We start from the raw sequence: 16777 nt of genomic DNA on the forward strand, positions 1-16777 counted from the left end.
TCACTCCCAGTCAAAACCCTGTGGCAGGGCTCTGCTGGGGGGCTGGTTGAGGCCTGGGGGTCTGCTGTTGGCGGGAACAACCCCGGCAACCAGCATGGGGTGTGCAAGCCTGTGAGGCAGGAGGGTAGTATTTCCTCTGACGACAGAAGGATTTCCCTGAGCCTTGTTGCGAGGACTTCCTGACTGAGGATGGTGGACCAGAAGCACTAGCTGACAGCTGTTGAAGGGTTTCATGGTGATCTTTCTAATGGGCTACCACATCCAAGACCTTATCCCCAAAGAGATTTTTTCCTGTGCAGGGCAGATCAGCCAGCTTTTCCTGGACTTCCAGCCGGAGGTCCAAGGCGTGGAGCCAGGCCATCCTGGCTCGCGCTAATGCCTACTGCTGCCACTCACTGCTGTCTCAAAAACATCATAGGTGGACCTCACCCCGTGTGCCAAAGTTCTAGAAACTGACAAAAGATTTCCATGCTGGGCTCCATCTGATGCCACCCATCTTTGAGGACTACTATCCTGCTTGTCCTAGGAGAATGTCTAACTCCGAAGACTCAATCCACATACCAAGTTACAACCTCAAAGAATTCTAACAAATTTGTGAGATGTCTTGGCTTTTCAAAACCTATTGTGTTTTTAAATGTTACTGTAAACCACCCTGGGCCTTTTTTTTTTGAGAAAGGCAACTGAAGAATGAAATGAAAATGAAATTACATAATTTCCTGCTAAATGTTTAAAGTTTTTATTCTTGATAATTGCTTCCACCACTTTACCCAGTATTGATATCCAGCTTACAGAACTTTAGTTTGCTGGTAATCCCTTAGAGCCCTTAAAAATTAGAGTCACATTGGTCACCTTCTAGTTATCTGGTACAGCAGCTGTTAGTGACAAATAGCAAATCAGTATATGTCTGCAATTTCTAGTTTTAGTTTTTAAACCTGGATGGATCTGTTACTGCTTAACCTACCCATTTTTATCACTTCTTCCTGTTCCACAGCAATATCTTAGCAACACAGGGGCATCACCCCAAGGAAAGTCTCTAGTTAGGGAATCAATGAAACTCTCCCTGGTGAAAACCAACACAACAAAATCATTCAGCTGACTGCCTTCATTGGTCTCTTACATTCAATATACTGGGGTTAATGCTTCTCAAATTGTTTTCGGCCCGCCTTAATATTTTACACTGACTGGCATGGTTTGTGCTCCCTTCCACTTTCCTCGCTTGGGTCCTCTTTTCTATTTTTAGAATCAATCTGTTGGCTCTTATAGCCTCTCTTTCACCATACTGGTAAACTCTTGGTCCCCCTTGCTTTAATGAGAATACACTTCATCTGGGTTTCCAATATTTTTTATTTTTTTTTTACAGAATTCTTCCATGCCTCATGCACACCTTGAATCTTTCTGGATTCCTTTAGTTTATCATTGGTCTTGAACAAGTTACAACAGTTTGCATTTACTAGAAAAGACTTGAAATGCACATGAACAGACTACTGAATGCAGTGACATTTTAGGGGATAATCTCTGTACACATCCAGATGTAAACTTTTTCCTAGTTGCAGATAGTGGTGACAAGCCTGAACATGACATTCTGTCCTCCAGCAATATTGTATGGGAAAAACTAAAGTGATATTTTCTATTTCTTTTTGTCCTGGTAGCTTTCTGCTGCTTCTATGGGCTTTAAGATCAGAATAGGACTAGGGGACTACAGCGCCATAAACTTTCATTTGAACTACCAAAGGAAGAGCAAAGGAACCTGTTCACTCCCTCTAATCTAGCCCAGTTATCACTCAAATAGGAGAGGTACTGACAGCGGTTTTCTCCAGAAGCCAACATACGTGATTTCTTAATAGATGCCTGAGACTCCATCCCCCGGGGGCTATGAACAAACATTAGAGAAAGGACAGCAGCTGGTATGTACATATCTTCTACCAAATGCCTGTATTTCCAACTGAAGAACATTTAAAAACAAAAGACAAAACAGAATAACTATTTTTCCATTACCTCTCATAATCTCTGTTTGGATATGATCTTGCAAGGGGCGACACTGCATGGCTAAGAACAAGGTAGGCATAATCAAAGACCTGTTGCACTTGCATAGCACCATAGGAACTTCTGCCAACATCATTTCCTGTAATGGCACAATTTAGTTAGGATACACAAAGATCTAGTTGAGTGGATGATGAACTCTAAATCTGTAGATACTATGGAAAATTAAGACACCCTTAAAAACTAAGTAAACATTCTAACAGTATTGTATACTATGAAAACACATGCATCCAAGATATACTCAGCATATGGCTACAGTAAAAGCCAAACCAACATATGCAAGAGGCAATGCCTTCAGATTCCATTCTCTTCCCCATTATCAAGCTTTTTAGTAAACTTTTTCACCCCATTTCATTAATAAACTAAAGCTGAAAAGCCATTGCTTACCTGTAATAGCCAATGCTGAGCACCAACTTTAATGGACTGGAGTACTGATAAGCTGACATTGGGGATAACGCTTCTACAACCAAGTTCAAAAGCAAAGAACGTTCAAACAGCATTGAATGAATTATCAGAAAGACTGCTCAACATGTGAAAATGTTGCAGTAATTTTGTTATAGGCTTGATAGTTGACTGGTTTTGCTTTAAGTATTACTATCCTTAACATAAAGCATGGAAGTAATCTGCATGGAGTGGCATTTACTACCTTTAACAGACATATGGGGGTAACCTGCACGGATCGGCAACTGGTACCCTTAACCAAAAGGCATGGGGGGATTACTACCCTTAACTAATTAGCCTTGAAGTTTTAGACAAAACTGCAAAAATCACTGTCTGCTTTGATGGCAGGGAGGGGGGAAAAGGGAATTGGATTCTGAAGATAGCCAGCGCTGGGCCCTGACGTTTACGGGCTGGAAGACCAATACGCTGACATTGGGGTAAAGCTTCTATGACCAGTGCAAAATAAAAGAAAATTAAGGCAATGCTGCTTGAATGATCATGAAGGCTGCTCACTATGTAAAAATGTGGCAGTAATTTTATGATTTTGACACTTGCTTGGTTTTGCTTGTAAGTATTATTATCCTTAACATAAGGCATGGAACTAATCTGCACGGAGTGGCAGTTACTACCTTTAACAGACATCTGGAGGTAACCTGCATGAAGTGGCAGTTGCTGCCATGGAAAGCTTGATGGGCAGATGGGATGACCATTTGTTTTTTTTCTGCTGACAATACTATGTTACGTATAACAGGTGCTCTCCAAGGACAGCAGGATATCAGTCCTCTCACATAGTGACATCAGATAGAGCCTGGCACGGAATTTGAACATGCCCTATTGGGTATATGCAGCATACTATACCCTCCAAGCAGGGCACCTTCAGTCTATAATTTAGTTCAGACTTGGAGAACCAAATCCAAGGAGGGATGGGCAGACTGTGTTGACTGACATCCTGCTGTCCTTGGAAAACACCCATCACAGGTAAACCTCTGCTTTGTCTGAGGACAAGGGTGGCAGTCCTCATATATGGGGAAGCCCTAGCTACAGACTATCCTGAATAAAAAAAAAGAGGGATCCAAAACAGGCCCAAGAGGCAGAAACATTTTGGTGGCAACCAGTCATTTTGTATTTTCCGACAGGTTTCTTTTTATATAGGTTCAGTCTGGAATCAAAACAATGGGCCCTAGGTGGAATGAGTTTCTACACCTCAAAAGGACTTTGGACAGACTGGCCAAACTTACTGTCATATCAGTAGGCACTGTCCAACCAATAGTGCAATGTGTGTGTGTGGGGCGAGAATTCTTCCACAGGGTAGGCTACCAGCACTGCCATGGCTCTGACACTATGATGCTTGACATGACACACCCAAATTCAGGCCTTCCTGGACATAACAGGAGACGCAGCAATCTGCTAGACAGTTAGAAAGGGTGCGCTTGGCAACAGCAATTACAGATTTGCTCGTGTCAAAACAAAAAAATTAGGTGGACCTTCTAAGAGCTTCAATTCACTCCAGATAGAAGGCTAAGGCTCTTCTGTAGTCCAAACTGTGTAGCATTTATCCACCTTTGTGGCTTGGGAAAAAACAGTGAAAGGACAACTGACTGGTTAAGGTGGAAGTTAAGACACTACCCTAAGCAGGGAACTTAGGATGCATGCACAGAATCACCCTATTGTGAGAAAAAATTTGTATGAGGTGGATCAATCACTAGGACCTGGAGCTCTGCGTGCCAGTTATTACTACAAAAAAAATGACATTCCATGTCAGGACAGGTCTTGTAGCTCACAGGAGTCAACTGGCTCAAAGTGAGTTTTCGTCAACTGGATGAATACCACACTGAAGTCACTTGACAGAGCAGAAAGCAATCGGGGTCCTTCAAGTGAAGCAAGCACCATATGAAATGGCCAACAAAAATCTGTACAGAGATGGCTTTACCTTCTACATGGTGATGGTAGGCACCAATTGCACTGAGATGAATCCTGAGTTGGTCTTGAGACCTGACTCGGAAAGTTGTAGAAGGTAATCAGTATGGGTGTGTGAAGCACAAGAAAGGATCTAGGACCTTTCCCCTCATCTCAAAAGGCAAACCTCCATTTTAAACTGTAGGACTTCCCCATGGAATCCTTCCTGGAAGCTAGAACATGAGAAATCCTCAACATCCAGCTGTGAGAGCCAGGGACCCAATGTTGGGATGGTACAACAGCTCTAGATCTCATGAAACGAGCTAGGAGACTCCCCAGCCTGACTGGATTCCTGGAGGACATCTCCTACAGACCTGGAAATCAAATCAGACTTGGCCAATAGTAAGCTATGAAAATCATAGTTCTCCAGTTTCTTCTGCATTTCAATAAGGACTTTACCACTAGAGGACCTGGAGGATAAGCGTACAGTAGTTCCTGACCTCAATTCATGGCAATGGCATCTGAAACTAACTTTGACATGGGTCCCCCTTCTGAAGCAAAAGACCAGGACCTCTGTTCAGAAGAGACAAATGAAGATACATATCTTCAATGTTTAACACAATGTATATATAATACAAAATCAGTGGCACTAATACATTGAATATTCAATATTATGAAATGCTATTAATCAGTTTATCCATATTACAAAAATATAAAAACATTCTATCACATACACAACTTCCCCATAATGTACATTGTGCACATTCATTCATACCACATATATAAAACAAAAACAAATAATGGTCTGAGCAGTACTAACTGCTCATACAGATGAAATGTTCAATACAGTGTATTCTTATGTATTAGTGCCATTAATTTTGTATTATATATACATTGTATTAATAACATTAAAGATATATATTTTTATTGTTAAAGTTTGAGTTATTTAGAAGCTACAGTTGGTAAAGATTACTCTCATTAGGAAGTATACATTCTCATTTGTGCCTCCTGAAGGATCATGGCCAGGCACCCCAAACTGGAAGATGCAAAACATCTTTGCTCTGGACTTTTCCTCCTCCAGCAATGTAAATGGAATGGCATCCTTCATTCTCTTAGCAAAGGATAGGTACTCTGGGAGAAATCTTTCCAGTGGAGGAAAGGGATCTGAGAGGAGACCTGATGACCCCTTTTGACTGGAGAAGTCCTTGGATCCATAACAGTACCTCTAGGAGAATTTAAAGTTTGACTCATATTGGGAGTGTGAATCTAGATCTTCCCCTCCTAGCAGAGAATGCCTCACAGGGCAGTACTTGGCTGCTGGGGCCTAGAACCCCCCCCCCCTGCACCTTGGTGAAGCTTCCACCCCCAAAGGACTGAAGATTCAGTGTAGCAATACCTTATGTTGAACCCTCTAGGGAACCAGTATCGGGGCTCTTTTCAGGGTGCCAAGAGGGTTTCTAATGGAGAGTGGACATCTGTCTGCATAGATCAGATGCAATTGATGTCAGTGCACCAATACATTGTCTTATGATCCAGGGCCCTAGATCTTTCTATCCAGTTCATCCTCAAAAATTGCCAATGCCAACAAGGCCTGGGAAGCAGAAAGAAGACATCTCCCTCGGACATCAGAGGTGAATCAGTGGCTGAATATCTGGACTCTGAGACCATAATTCCTGGGAATGCATGGAAGATAAGCTTTCCTCCCCATGGAACACTTTGGGGGATTCAAGGATACTGCCAGAATGTCCCAGTTCCCAGCATTGCACATTGACAGATACTGAGGTTTCTCAGCCTTTACCCGAAGAGTGCCATCTACTCAGATGCCAGCACTATAGTGGAACCCTTCACTCTTTGGATGGGAGGATGACAGCTTGTCTCCTGGTTTGGTCTGTCTGGTGCTTGATGTGTGCCTCCCAAACCTCTCTCCCTCCACACAAACACTCATGTTTATGAACTGCCAGCAGTCTGTGTAGCTCCTGGATCCCTTGATGTCAAAAACCTCTGTCTATGCGCCAGACTTACAATGCCCGAAGTGTTTTACCATGAAGTCAAGCCATGAATAACACTTTTGATGGGGGTCATGGTCTTGGCAAAGGGGATAGCCTCAGATATTGTGATCAGCCCCTAGGCAAGGGCACATCATGCCATGAGGATTCATCATGCACATCAGCCTTTTGCACAGTGGACACTATTCTTAGCTGCTAGCTCTCTTCTTCTAGGGCATCGACTGAAAAGTTAAAATGAAACCAAACGACTATATCAGGGGGAAAAAAACACAACTAATGCTGCCTTGAAAGCTGTTATAAAAGAAAAAAAAACCTGACACAAACTTAACATTCACGACTAAATGAGTGAGAAGATTGCACAGTCTGAAGAATGAATCCTGCATTCCTGGAAATAAAAATAATTCCTGCCAAGCAGGACAGACGTTCTGTGATAGGTGGGCTCCACTAAAAAGATGAGGCTAAAGGGCACTGCATAGATGCATGAGGTATAGCATACTATATGTACCTAGCAGGGCATGATAAAAAATGAGGGGTTTTATTCCTTGACTTCCATGTGTTATCCTTTGGGTCATACTCCCCTTGAATTTTTTTCTGGCCCAATAGTTTGTTCCTTCCTTTTTCTTGCAGTTCAATCAGAACCAGTGCTGGGATTTTGGCACATACCTGGGGCTTTTTCCCTTATTTTAATAGTCCACCCTGATACTGTTCGTAGTCTGCTCACTGCAGCAACAAGGCTTGGAGTTATGCACCAAAGCTCTTTTTGAAGCCCTGTATTATGGGCTCTAAAAATAGCCATCAGGTGTTATCTTTGAAGATTCCTCTGCCTCCTCTCCACCCCAGGAGCTGTAAACACTGCTTCTGCAGCATCCCAAGCTGAATAAAGGTATAGGACACAATAAAGATATGAAACCAAGTACCTTGGAAAGGCACAACACTTGCCACTGAGCAGCCCCAATTTTATGGTTATAACTGGCCAACAATCTAAAAATAAAAGTACTCTCCTGTAGAAAGTGAAATTACTTAACTAAGTTCTAATAGTACAATGTATTCCCATGGGTCATATGATCTAGTAAGATGCCACAAAGAAGTTTCTCAAGTTGACAGTTTGAGAAAACACTGACTGGTAATTGAGTAACTTACCACCTTAACCCCAGTTACTTTGCAAAAGCTTAAAATGAACAGAAGGCGGCTGCAAGGGGGTAAGTGGTGAATAAACAGAGTGGTAATTTGAGAGTGCATCCAAGGAAACATTTTAAATTACTAATTTTCTCTGAGTCCTGCCAGACCAGAATAGCTTGTCATCTCCTGTAAGAACGGTTACCAGTGCTGTGGACAGGAGGGACCTTACCTCCTCACAATCCCATTCTTCCCCACCCCTGGGATAGTGTGTCCTGGAAGAGAGGGCTCTGGAGAGCATTCCAATCCAGTTTCCTATTTTAGGTAATAAATCTGGAGCAGCAGCATAAACAAGGAAAAATGGATCAACTACTCCAAATGATGGAGTACAACCTCTTCCAGCACGAGCCAAGGATCCTAAGTCAGTAAGAGATGGGCTGCAACCCGTTTCAGTGGGAATTAGAGGAGAGCCCAGCTCTACATCTCCCTGGTTGCCATATGGCCACTGTGCCCACCACAGCTGCTTCCCCATTTGCAAGGGTGGTTAAAGGCCCCACTGCTACCGTCTGCAACAGTGCACAAGGATGTCCCCCCACCTCTATCTCTGCTTGTTTCCTGCTAAATGTAGCAACAGGAGCCATCTGCTCCACAATATTAGCCAGCTTCCACAAGTCATACAGCATTACAGGTAGTCCACTGGCCCCAACATAAGACTGTTCACTCACATGTTCCTCTCCTATGCCAAATGCAGTAGCTCAGAACATTTCTCCAGCCTGCCGCCCAGTTAGTCTGTCCCCTTCTGCTTTCATTTTTCCCCCCCCGTGAACTTTGTTGCTTTAAAGGCTACCTGGGCAATTATACTGCTAAACCTGCAGTGATAGCCTTAGGAGAATGATGGGAGAGAGGGTCTGGCCAACCAGATATCACCTTAGGCCAGGGGTCCAGGTTCTATATCTGCCCACTGTGGTAAAATAGTTTCCCCTGCTCCATAGTTTATTGTGCTGACATTTTTCCCCAGAGAGCTCATTTCATCTGTGTTAGCCTGCAGGTGGTAGGACCTCGGCACAGTAGTTCAAAAGGAGGCTATGTATGCTGCTTTTATTCAGAAGAAAGCTTGGATAGCATACACATCCCAGCACCCCTGAGGAAATGTAAGGCTGAAACATCCTGCAGTGCCATTGGCCAGAAAACTATTACTAGACAAGGAGAAATTACTACTTACCTGATAATTTTTTTTTCCTTAGTGGAGATAGATTGACTCAGGACCAGTGGGTTATGCTCCCCTGTCAGCAGATGGAGATGGAGTAAGCTGACATCACAATATATATACTCCTGCCGTGACACCGGCCTGCCAGTATTCTCTTCAAAAGCAACTGTGGACAGACTAGCCAAAAACTTGATTAAAAACCACCATTATTGTACTCAAACAACAAGAAACACTGAACTCAAGCAAGGAACGTAAGTACCCCAATCTAGGGACTGAACACTTATTAATCCCCTGGAACACACGTAGTCTCACAGGAGGGCCACTGATACAATCATTCGGCAGCCAAGAGTGGGAAGCAGAGACCATTTGTCTACACTAAGGAAAATGAAATTATCAGGTAAGTAGTAATTTTTCCTTTCCTAATGTGTAGACAAATGGACTCAGAACCAGTGGGATGTACCAAAGCTACTCCTGAACAGGATGAGAGGCTGCCCGCTGTCCAGTCAACACCGCATGTGCAAAGGCTGCGTCCTTCTGGGCCTGCACATCCAGACGATAAAACCTTGAAAAAGTGTGTAAGGAGGACTTCATCACAGCTCAGCAAATGTCGACAGGAGACAATCTAACCTCTACCCATGTTACTGCCTGAGCCCTAGTGGAATGAGCCTTAACCTGAGTAGGCAACGGCTTTTTAGCAGCCACATACACGGCCGTGACTACCTCCTTAACCCATGGTGGCAGGGCGAACCACAAAGCTGGTTCGCCCTGCTACCATGAAGGACAAACAGATTATCCATCTTTCAGAAAGGCTCAGATACCGCATGACATGTCTCTTGACAGCCAAGGGATGTAAGAGGTGATACTCCTCTGCATCCCTGAACTTATCCAAGGACAGCAAGGAAATAGATTCAAATGAAATTCTGAGACCACCTCAGACAAGGATGGAAAAGTTTGCAGCTGTAACGCCTCTGGAGTCACCCAAAGGAATGGCTCCCGGCAAGACAAGCCTGCAGCTCGGAAATTTGACGCACAGAACATATAGCCACCAGGAAAACTGTTTTCAAGGTTATAACCGCAAGGAAAGGCTACACAGCGGCCCGCCAAGAATTCAAACACCAAATTAAGACTGCACAATCGAACAGATAACCATCAAGGGAGGCTGAAGACGCCTAAAAAATAAATAAAACCGGGCCATATCAGGATGAGACTATGAGGAATCACCATTTACCGGGCCCCTGAAACAAGCAAGAGCCTCAACCTGTACCTTCAAGGAATTAAGGGACAATACTTTAACCCATCCTGCAAAAATTCCAAAATGAGCAGGATCTTAACCGAATGAGGAATACCACCTCGAACCTCACACCAGGCCTCAAACACTCTCCAAACCTGTACACAGGCCAGGGACATGCAGAACTTCTGAGCGTGGAGCAAGGTATCCACAGAAGAATATCCATGCTTCAACAAGCAAGCGCTCTCAAGGGCCAAACCTAAGACAAAATAGAGTCAGATCTTTGTGAAGGACAGGTCCCTGCTCAACTGATTCTTGTGCAGCGGAAGACAAAGGTGTGTGTGTGTGTGTGTGGGGGGGGGTGGTGTCTCCACCAGGAGTCTTCGCAGATTTGCATATCGCAATCTTCTGGGCCAATGTAGTGCCACCAGGAGTACCATACTGCTGTAGCCTTCAATCCTGCCCAACAAGGGCCACAGAGAAAAGGCATAACGAGAGCATCTATGCCCAGGAACCATGGATCTCTCCTGCAACCGAAGAATCAAGGAACCTTCACATTGCGAGAAGTCGCCAGCAGGTCTAAGAATGGAAGGCCCCAGTGAGCCACTACCAGTTGAAATGCCTCAGACAACACCCATTCTCCTGGATCCAGTCTCTCCCTGCTGAAAAAGTCTACTCTTAACTGTCTTTTCCTGCAGTGAGAGAGGCAGAGATCTGTAGATGTCCTTCCGCTCATGCCATAAGTTGGTCGATTTCCTGTGACACTTACTGGCTCTTGGTTCCTCCCTGTTGATTTAGGCCACTGTCGTTGCGTTGTCAGATATCATTTGGCTCGCTTAACCCTGTAGTCTGTAGTTGAACTGCAAGCATGCCAACTGGCCAGCCCGGGCTTCCAGGCGACTGATGTTCCAGAGGGACTTCAGCATTTCAACATCCTTGGGCCATCAGCTCCTGATTGAGCTCTCCAACCGTGGAATCTCACATCTGTCGTGAATATCAACCAGTTTGGGGAGGTTAAGGAAACACCCTCTCTAAGAGGCGAGAACAGGTTCCTATCGGTAAGTAGAGCCGAACCGAATAGTACTGAGACTGGATTCCAACAAGACAGCAGGGAGCACTAAAGAGGACAACACAATTTCGCCCATGGCCCCACTTCCAGGGTGCCACCAGAGTACCTGTAGATAGGACCACACTGTTGGCGTATAGTGTTCACCAAGATGACGCACCTGTGCCATCAACTTCGGAATCTAGCAGGAAAACTTTGTCCTGCCTTGAGTCGAACCAAACACTCATACTTTCAAGGACTGAGGTGGCTGAAGACTGCTCTTGGCCAGGTTCACCACCCAACCAAGCTCCTGCAACAAGGAGATTACCTTGCTGGTCACCAGGTGGCTCTCTTCCAGAGACTTTGTTCAAATCAGCCTGTCGTCCAAATACAGGTGTACCAGGATTCCATCTCTTCTCAACGCCACGGCTACCACCATTTATTTATTTTTTATTTATTAACTTTTATTTACCGACATTCGTGCAGCACATCATGCCGGTTTACAATGAACTCAGGTGGAAAATACAGTGTAACGATAAAACAATATTTATAATAATGATAGTAAATAAATAACTGGCAATAACAATTAACAATGTGGGGATGGGGAAGAGAGGAGAACAAAGGCAGATAGAGAGAAGAGAAGTAAAGGAATGAAAACTATAGGAATAGAGGGAAACTATGTACAGATGACGGAGTGCACAGGTCTCATTAACTTGAGTATAGGTATCAGTAACTTAAGTACAGGTTTCATTTACTTAAGGAGGGACTCATGAGGACTTGAAAGCCACCAGTATTACTTGGGCTAAGGTGTTCATTCGGAGAAAGGTTATTTGAGGGAGATTGAAAGGTGTACGGGGGGGTAGGGGGTAGAAGGGGGCGGTTGGGAGACAAAGGATTGGAAGGTGACTAGGAGTGAAGAGGGGTAGGGGTGGGTCTGACGGAGGGGGGGAGCAGCCTGAGGATGGTCGAGACAGGGAGGGGCTGGAGGGAAGAATTTATGTTTGGTTTGTGTCAGGGTAGGCCTGTCGGAAGAGCCATGTCTTGACTCCTTTCTTGAAATTGTGGAGTGATGTCTCTTGGCGTAGGAGGGTGGGGAGGGAGTTCCAGAGGGTGGGGCCAGCGATGGAGAACGCTCTCCCTCTGGTATGAGATGAATGTGCTGATTTGAGGGATGGTGTGTGGAGAGTGCCTGTGTGGGCTGTTCTTGTAGGTCGGTCAGAGGAGCGGTAGTGAGGCTTCTCATCAAGCCAGGTGTGGTTGTGTTTATGAAGGGAGCTGTGAAGGATGGTTAGGGTTTTGTATTGTGAGCGGAAGGAGATGGGCAGCCAATGTAGGTCCTTTAGGATGGGGGTGATGTGGTCCCTTTTACGAGTACTTGTTATGATTCTGGCCATGGAATTTTGTAGAATCTGCAGGGGTTTGATGGTGGTGGCAGGGAGTCCTATTAGCAGGGAGTTACAATAGTCCAGTTTTGTGAGCATGGTGGTCTGTACGACAGTGCGGAAATCGTGTGTGTGGAGGAGGGGTTTGAGTTTTTTTAGGATGTTTAATTTATAGAAACCTCCCTTTAGGAGAGCTTTGATGTGGGGTTTAAAGTTTAGGTGTTGATCTATGAGGACGCCTAGGTCTCTTACAAACTGGGGCTGGGAGAGGGCTGTGGGTGGCTAGACAAAAATGCAGCAGCAGAAACTAATAGCGCCCCAATACCACAGAACGCAAAAACATTGGTGTCCAAATGAATGGAAATATGATGGTAGGCCTCGAACAGATCCAGGGAGGTCAAATTCCCCCAACTGCATAGCCATTATCACAGAGCGTAAAGCTTCCATGAGAAAATGAGCTGCCCAAAAAATAACGATTGACTCCCTTGAAAACCAGGATGGGACAAAAGGAGCCATCCTTCTTGGGAACAACAAAGTAAATGGACTATCACCCCATACTTTGAGACGTAGGCACTGGAGCTACAGCCCTCAACCAGAGGAGCCTTAGAAGCGTTGATTCCATTTCCTATTTCTTCTGCTAGGAGTGGCAATGAGATACCATGAACATGTCCCAAGGAATACTGTAAATTCTAGCGCATATCCTTCTCATATCACCTCCAGGACCCACTTTATCCGATGTGATTTCAACCCACCTCTGATAAAAAAAAAAAAAAAAAGAGGTGTCCCCCTATTTCTTGTTCCCAAAGGAGGGTCGGCAAACCTTCATTGGGAAGTTCTCTTGGGCTGTCTGGGACACAAGGATTGAGACCGACCGAAAGACCAAGTCCTCTGAAAGGTCGACCCTCTGTAGGGACGAAAACCCCTTGGAACCCCGGAGGAGCTTTGGAGGTCGCATCAGACGACCAATTTCGCAGCCTTAGTTGACACCTAGCCGCTAATCACTGAAGTCACTCCTCTAGCCAAACAAATAGCCCCCATTTGCTAAAATAGGTGGCAGCGGGTTACATAACTGCTCTGGAATTCACTCCAGAATCAACTTCTTGAGAGAGAAGTAGACATCATGCTACTAGAGAGCAACAGGAAGCTATCTGGAAAGTCATCGCAACTGCTTCAAAGGCTTGAAGTGTGGCCTCAATCCTTCTCATGCACATCCTTTGCCGCTCCTCCCTCCATGGGGATAGTCTGTTTAGAGACAGCACAGACCAGCGTATCCACTTTCGGAAAATGCAAACGCTCTCTCACCACTGGATCCAGGGGGTACAGGCCTTCCAATGTCCGACCCCCTTTAAAATTATCCTCCAGAGTGCCCCATTCAAGATCAATCAATTCTTGAACGGCATTCATAACAGAGAAAAAGCAAGAGGCTTTATGTAAGGAAACCAAAATGGAATTCTTCTTCAGGTCAAACAATGAATCTGCACCAGGAATACCCAGCATCTTCAAGGTTTAGGAAATCAGGGCCGGTAGTTTATCTCTATGAAAGAACCGCAACATGGTTCAATACGTTCCAGTCCTGGAGTAATTTCCCCATCTTCCAGGAAGTCAGGATCTGCCTCAGTGCCATCTGGGCTCCTGTTGGGAATATCTGTAGTGAATAGAGGCGTGCTTCGGCACTTAAACATAGGAGAGGAAGAGAAAGAGGCCACCGGCTGAGGATCCAACCTGACAGGATTGGTCAAAGCTGAGGACTGTGCCTGAAGAAAGAATTGCAAGCCTTAAACTCTACCCAAGAAAAGGCAGCAGGATCCAGGCCAAACCCAGAAGAACTGTAGCGAGACCCACTGAGTTGCCATCTCCTGCGGAGCAACTGGTCAAGGAAGTTCCAAGATCTGGCGTACCTACAAGCAAATCCTTAACCAGACCCATCATCAGGCTGGGAGGACACAGGCTTAGCGAAATCAGAGGAAGACAATTCACCTTGAGCCTCTAAGCAGCACTGACATATTAGAGGACATGTCAGAGTGAGATTCCTGAATATGACAGGCAACAGAGAGAAAGGTACTTAGGTTTCCTGCTCACCGGCACAATCAGTGCACAGCTGACGGAGAATGTGCAACCAGCCAGCTTACACTGAAAAATTTCATTTGCACAAATTTGTGCGCACAAAAGTTAGCCGCCCCAAGAGTAAGCGCTGCAAAACACAAACGCACAAACCGTGCGCCAAAACCTGGGCGCATCGCCAGTGCTTAAACATTTGTGCACACACAAGTCGCGCCCAACATGTGCGCAGAGCCGGATGCACTGTGCACACTGACTACTGTAGAGGGCAGTCGCATATGCACAAAAGTGCACAAAAACGTCACTGCAGCCCACCACACAATGTGCAGGGAAAAAGCTTAACTGTGGGGCTTAGCCTACCCAGGCTAAGCCCCACACAGTTAGCCCGGTTCCCCGAACCCAAATGGGAGCGGGAACAAACGTCAGAACAACGAGCCAAGCATGGAGATCGGAGGAAGTCCTGCAAAACTTTTCTATACTCTCTGCCTTTACTTTTTTTTTTTTTTAAACTTACCTGAGCTCAGCCCTTACTGCTGAGTACAGAGATGGTTTCTGGCATATGCAGTCACCGCCGCACTCTGCCTCCTGCACCTGGTGCCTTTAAGGTGTACAATCAGCTAAGTCCACGCCGGGAAAACCAGCTACCGGTCCAAGGAACGCATCTGAGGGACCACGGAAAACACCTCAGGAATTCTCAACTGGGGGATAGACCATCTGGTATCACCACGGAAGAGCGGGGCTTTTTTTTTTTTTTTAATTCTCCTTACAAAATCTGAAGCAATCCCCATAAGAGATGTATGTCCACCATCTGCTGGAGACTGAGAATACTGGCAGGCTGGTGTCACTGCAGGAATATATATACTGTGATGTCAGCTTGCTCCTGGCTCCATCTGCTGGCAGGGGAGCATTACGTACTGGTCCTGAGTCCATCTGTCTACACGCTAGGAAAGGCCATTAGTGAATAAATGAATGTTAGTACTTTGTACACCAATTGGCCCTGCAGACTGAGAAGCTGTGAAGATGCTAGAACTCTCTACTCTTAGCAGGGAGTACAAAGGGAACAAATCTGTGCTGAAAACCTTGTTCAAGCTTATGTAGAAAGCCTTTTTCCTGATCTTCCCAAACAGTAGATATGTAATGGAAGAGTTCAGTTAACTTTTGCTGATTAAATCCTCACACTTTTTCTTAAACTTATTTGTTAGCTCTGCTTATCTTGAACTGGTTAACAGTCCTGGTATTGTATGTATTTGGTTTGTGGGTGTATTTCTAGGAACTGTGGGGTCCCAGTGTCCCTTGAAACTACCAGGGGATAGCTTGAGGGAAGGGAACTTGCACAGAGGTAAGCATATACTTTGCTGACAAGTGGGAGGTTGCTAGTGTAGAAGCACATGGGCAGGCAGGCCTGGGCAGTATTTGGCAGGACCCTTCAAATAGCCACAGGATTAACCTTGAGTGGGTGTTAGGGGAGCACTGAGGCATTACATGATACCTAAGAAGCCCTCTAATCTACTTTATTCTCGAGGAGACTTTTAGGCCCTTTTTTCCTCTGCCCAGCCTAAGGAGCCAGACCTTAGTGCTGCACACAAGCTTTTCTTCCGTTTGCTAGAGACAGAGTACTGGAGAGCTGAGGGCTGCACAGGTCCCTATAGGGATGACATCAGCAAACTAGCTGCTCTTCATCTCGATTTGCTAGTATGGGGGATGCAAATTATGCACCTGGACTTATCTGGCAGATAGAAAGGAAAAAGGCCATTGTCACACACAATTCTAAAGCACAGAAATACAAAGCTTTATTTTGATAGGAGATAGTTGAACAGTGTAAAGCATGTCACTTTTTTTTAAAGCTAGCAGGCACAGTTCAGATTGATTTGTATTGTATATTAAGCTTACCTCCCAGCATTTACAGTCACTTTAAAATATAAAACAAGGTGAGGATTTAAGTCTGAGATGCTCTTAACAAAACAGCATTGCAGATGCACCTGAGCACCAGAGAGGAAGGGAAAGGGGCCATTGCTACCCTAGCAATCACTGCTAGGGAAATGCAACACAAAATGTTTCAATAACCAAGAACATCTGCCCCAGTCTTCTGAATTCACTAGGGCATTTCATCTGTGGAAATGGAGTGGGGAAATATTAGGCATTCACTCTTGCTTTAATATTTATCACTACTCATTATCCAAACAAACTCAGAACAAATGGCTTTATACCCTAATAATTACAGCAAGTTGAGCTCTGCCATAATATGTTTTATCAGTTTCTAGAGGGTGAACTATATTCTGAAATAAACATCTCTGCAATGACCTAAACAACTTTTCATTCTGCTAAAGCCTTTAACATGGGCACATGTATACGCTTTGC

At 44.9% G+C, this 16777-nt stretch overlaps 1 protein-coding gene across 4 annotated transcripts in view; it reads right to left on the reverse strand.

Annotated features, from left to right (window-relative positions):
* The window catches only part of TENT4A (terminal nucleotidyltransferase 4A), a 178414-nt gene that overhangs the window by 83113 nt on the left and 78524 nt on the right, over positions 1 to 16777 (reverse strand). For all 4 annotated transcript variants that reach the window (XM_029590012.1, XM_029590011.1, XM_029590010.1 and 1 more), the window contains exon 8: positions 1996 to 2122. In XM_029590012.1, the coding sequence (XP_029445872.1) occupies positions 1996 to 2122 (127 nt within the window). The remainder of the gene's footprint in view (positions 1 to 1995; positions 2123 to 16777) is intronic.

This window comes from Rhinatrema bivittatum, chromosome 2 (genome assembly GCF_901001135.1).
Source record: "Rhinatrema bivittatum chromosome 2, aRhiBiv1.1, whole genome shotgun sequence".
Lineage (NCBI taxonomy): Eukaryota > Metazoa > Chordata > Amphibia > Gymnophiona > Rhinatrematidae > Rhinatrema > Rhinatrema bivittatum.